The following is a 4763-nucleotide window of genomic DNA, read 5'->3' on the forward strand; positions in this document are numbered from 1 at the left end:
GTTAGGAGAAGGAATGATTAATGCTTGTAGTTAATAAAATTAATTTTCAGGTCGAAAAGCCATGCTTTGAGGTTGTGTTAATGTTCTTATTTTGTGCATTTGGTGCAGTCATACTATAATATGATTCATCAATCATAAACTCAATTGATGATCTGAATAGGCAATGATATTGACCAACAATCTGTAGGAATAATCATCAATTTTGATGTCAATAGATCATTATTCATCATTATTCAACAACTTTGTGGAAAATTGACCAATTGTGAAACAAATATACTTCACTTAGTACCTTTATTTATATTGTTTAGAATGAGCTTACCTTACTCTACTTGAACATTTTGATTGGTCCAGAACACTCGTATATCTAATCGATCAAACATACTTACTCATGACATACTAGGTGTCCCCTAGTGGATATCTTCCCTCCTAAGTTATCTTGGAGGTTGGATTCTAAGCATCTTTGAGTGGAAAAGCTTATCAAGATTTTTAGAGAATGATTTGAGCCTTGATGGGGTCTAGTGATGTGATGTGAAGCAATTTTCATTACATTTAAACACAAAGTGCCACCACTTCTATTTATTTTTTGTGGCTTCTAGTATCTCTAGGGAAACTCATCTTCCCACCTTTTCCTTTTCAGGCTTTCTGTTTTTCTATGTAAACTCAATTATATACTTTCACCTTTTAAGAATGGATATCAATTATGAAATAAATATGAAATTATTTTTCTTTCTTCTGTTCCAATTCTTTTCAAAGAGAAAGAGAATTCACTATTAATGAATATTTCATTCTTCTTCTATGAGTATAAGACTACCTTTCCTTAAGTAAACCCGAGTTTGAGTCTTGCAAATGAAGAAACTAACTATTGACGAACTAGCCCAACCATAATTTGAATGTTCACACTCAAATATGATTGATTTGAGAGTTAGGAGTATTGAGAAAAAAGCTTGAAATGCTATTATTCAACAATATAATGGATTTTGCAGCCACAAGATTATGAAACATACCAGAAAGCTTCACCATAGACAAAATAAATCACTTATATGATATCCAACATCATAGCCAAACAAGCACATGCATAAAGTGCTTTCCAATAACACACCATGCATGAAACAGACATAACACATGTATTATTTCCCATTTTGTTCCATGAAAGGGAAGTTATTTTGTCATTTTTTAAACAAAAAGTAAAAATACAAATAACTGGACCACACTTATCACAGAAATAACAATGAGTCAATGACCTTTATTAGAGATCATAGGACATTATTTACTGAAACTTTATAGTTATTATTTGGAGAAGGGACATTGAGAATCTTCTGAAACTTTGGTGCTATCATCCTCTATGGGGTAGTTTGCATGTTTTCCTGATAGAAGGCCTCCTAGTAACTCTGCTGGGTCATAATATATCTCCACCTCTTCAACTTTCAAAGAGTCATCAACCTTTGAAGGGAAATTAAAGGTCATGACTGTGATAAAGCCTCACAAATAAAATATTAATGGCATCACTAGCAACAAAATCATATTACCATGGTTTTAAATTACCATCATGCTCATCTTGGGTCGCAACAAAATTGATGAAAATACTTAGTCGATGCGACTATAATTATGATTATGAAAACTCTTAAAACTGTAATATTATGGTCGTAATTGTTGTTATGGAGCATAGTATAAAACGGTGAATATTACTAATTGAATCATTGGAAAACTATTAAGTTTTTATATTAAATGTTTGGGTGGATGTTTTTGTTGCCTATTTTATTTGAAACATTTGATTTGACATAATGTAAAACATACATAGTTAACTAAAGTAATACCTTGAGAGTTCCTAAGCCATAGAATTGGACCATGTTCCCAGTAGGAACATGTCCCTTGAAAGGACCTTCAAAGAAGCCCCAATGCCTGAATTTGAAAGCAATTTCAGGTGGTCCAGTATAAACTTTGATCACTTCCCATGCAAATCCTCTAGGAAAAGCTGATTTAAAGGTTTCATGAGATGATTCAAAGGTTTCTTTATCTGCTTTGTATGGCTTCAATTCTTCAGGAAGAGAACTTCCTAACAAAGCATTATAACTTCCCAATCTTAGAGTTTCTTCTGCAGATAATCCTTCCCTACCTGTAGAAGATGTTAAGATATTATTATGTTCTATGCAAAATTGTTATTTTGGTCCATCAACTTAATTTATGTACAATTTGGTTTCTCAACTTAATTATTTACTATATTTAATTGAAACTGTATTTTCAACTATGATTAATACTTATGAGAAGAAATTAACTATTGAAGGGTTACATATGATGGTGTCTTATGAAGATTCTCTCTCTTTGATTGACACTTAAACGAAGTTCTCAATGAACTTAAATAACAGTGAAAAAAGCCAAATTTGGTTATGATAAGAAATATATGCTACAAGATACTATAAAACATTTGAAATTTTGATTCATTCATATCCTTAACTATGTCAATACCATATATCAATCAGATAGTCCAAGAAAATAAAAATAGCTTTAATATCAAACCTCTAATTATTGTTCTTAGAAAAAGAAGGGTTAGAAAAAAAAAGTGACATATATTTAAGCATTGATTAATTACCATTAACAAAGAACTTGAACTTATGAGGGTTTATGGTCTTGAAATCCTGCAAACGGGTCTTGTGTGAGAGTTCCATCTCCCATGATTTGATAGCATTTTGCACTGTCTCTTCTAGTGATCCTTCTGGCCATTCCTGTAAATATGCAAAATATATAATTGAAGTGAGAAATAAATATATAGAATTAATCTAGATATAAAGGATAAGAGAGTATATATATATATATATATATATATAGTGCTACACATACCTTGGTTCTTCCTTGTTCATAAAGCTTGTTAACATCATCATAGGTGGGAGGGCCACCATGTCTCCATTGAATGTTATCTGGTTCATCATGCAAGAATGATCTATACTTGTCTTTGTTTGCCATGTTATGTTATGCTACAGCTTCTACACAACCTATCATATTTAACATAGGAAGATGGTAATCATGGAGTAACAACATTGGCCATCTTTTTAACGTGTCACACATGCATGCCACATGAAGATACACATGAAGTTTTTCTTTTAATTTTTAACGTGTGACACAGAAAATTATTTGTTGAATGTTGTGAAATTTAAGAAACTTATTTGAAGCAAAAGACTTATAATAGGGAAGAGTAGGATTAGATCCTATCCATTTACCTGGTTTGACTCGATCATGATTAGTCTCGAATATAGTTGAGTTTCGTTATATTTATGATTGAGTTTGAGTTCAAAATTTAGGGTAACATAAGTGACAAATATGACTCAGCCTAATTCAGAGTCACTCACTCGTCATGTTTGTATGAACATATTTAATCGTGTATAGACTATAGAGTAATGATATCTCTTTGACCCAAATGTCATTAATTTCTAACTTTTCTATTATATATTCATATATGTAAATGATCAACAAAATATTTACATATCTATTATTTTATATATCAAAAAATCACATATCATAGTAATATTGATAAAATTTCATCTAAAAAACGTATGCATTATATTTAACCAAATCTAAGTTCGAGTTTAAAAGTTGGTCATATGGACATTTGAGGTCAGATTAGCCTCGTATCTAGAATCAGGTTCAAACAGGTAACTCGACAATATTTATGATTGAGTAAGAGATAAACCTTACCTAATAGCCCAATCTAACTCATGCTCACTCCTACTCTAATATAAGGTTCACTCCTACTCTAATATAAGGTTTTCCTTATGTTTATGAAAACGTTATTTTTATAAGTCATTCTCTTTTTATAAGTGATTCCACCACCTATTTTTATAAGTTACTTTATGAGGAGGGATTCACTTAATCGAAGAGTAAGTTTTTTAAACTTACACTTCATATTAGCTATTAATTTTAAGGAAATCTAATGATTTAGACATACTTATTAATTTAAATAATTGGATTTCCTTAGAATTGATGGCTAGGATGACGAGTGAAGTAAGTGAATTCTAACTCTTACTTAATTAAGTTATTTTTAATTTTTATTCTCTTATTTCAATCATAACAAAATATTCTAACGTTGGATTAACAATACAACAAAAAATATTGGATTTGCAATTCATAAATTATGCATATCTTCACCCAAATGCATGGCCTTAGAAAGGTCCTTCAAAATAAGCCCAGTATCTAAAACAAGGACCATTTGAATTTAAAAGCAGTACAGTGTGAACAAGACACGTATATTAAAATTGCATGCCTTTTGAACTCTCATATTGGTTGTGCCTTCTTGGAAGAGTTTGATAACAGCATCAAAATGTGAGGGCCACCATGCCGATCGGCAACATATCTTCTGTCTCATTTTTTGTCTCACTCTATGTATTATTGTTTAAGTTAAAATTGTAATTATTAAATAATTTTTTGGCTAATCATATCTCCTGACACGTGGAATGACACAAAAGAGTGAGACAACCGATGTGGTGTGAATTTCATATCTTAATCAAATTTGTCACTCACTGCCTTAGCTGCATCTTCTGGTTCCTTCTCTTCAGCCATATTATGTATGCTTCTCAGTGACAAACTTATATACTATAGCACAATATATGGCACCTGTTTAGGGGAAGAAATAATATGGTTAGACACTACATTTTTATATGAATTTTATATTTTAGCAATTTGTGACATTAATTCAATGAATATACTAACAATATTTTTCACCAATCCGGTTAATTCAAATCAAATGAAAATGTAAAGAGAAAAATAAATGTGCA

General features: G+C 30.9%; 1 protein-coding gene across 1 annotated transcript; it reads right to left on the reverse strand.

Moving 5' to 3' along the window:
* On the reverse strand, positions 992-2987 carry LOC109333769 (pathogen-related protein-like). The gene is made up of 4 exons (XM_019569337.1): positions 2836-2987; positions 2588-2720; positions 1815-2113; positions 992-1440 (listed from the first exon to the last, which is right to left on the reverse strand). Exons 1-4 carry the CDS (start codon positions 2956-2958, stop codon positions 1288-1290), a joined length of 708 nt encoding a protein of 235 aa, XP_019424882.1. The 5' UTR covers positions 2959-2987; the 3' UTR covers positions 992-1287.

The sequence above is a fragment of the Lupinus angustifolius genome, chromosome LG19 (genome assembly GCF_001865875.1).
Source record: "Lupinus angustifolius cultivar Tanjil chromosome LG19, LupAngTanjil_v1.0, whole genome shotgun sequence".
NCBI classification, from domain to species: Eukaryota; Viridiplantae; Streptophyta; class Magnoliopsida; order Fabales; family Fabaceae; genus Lupinus; species Lupinus angustifolius.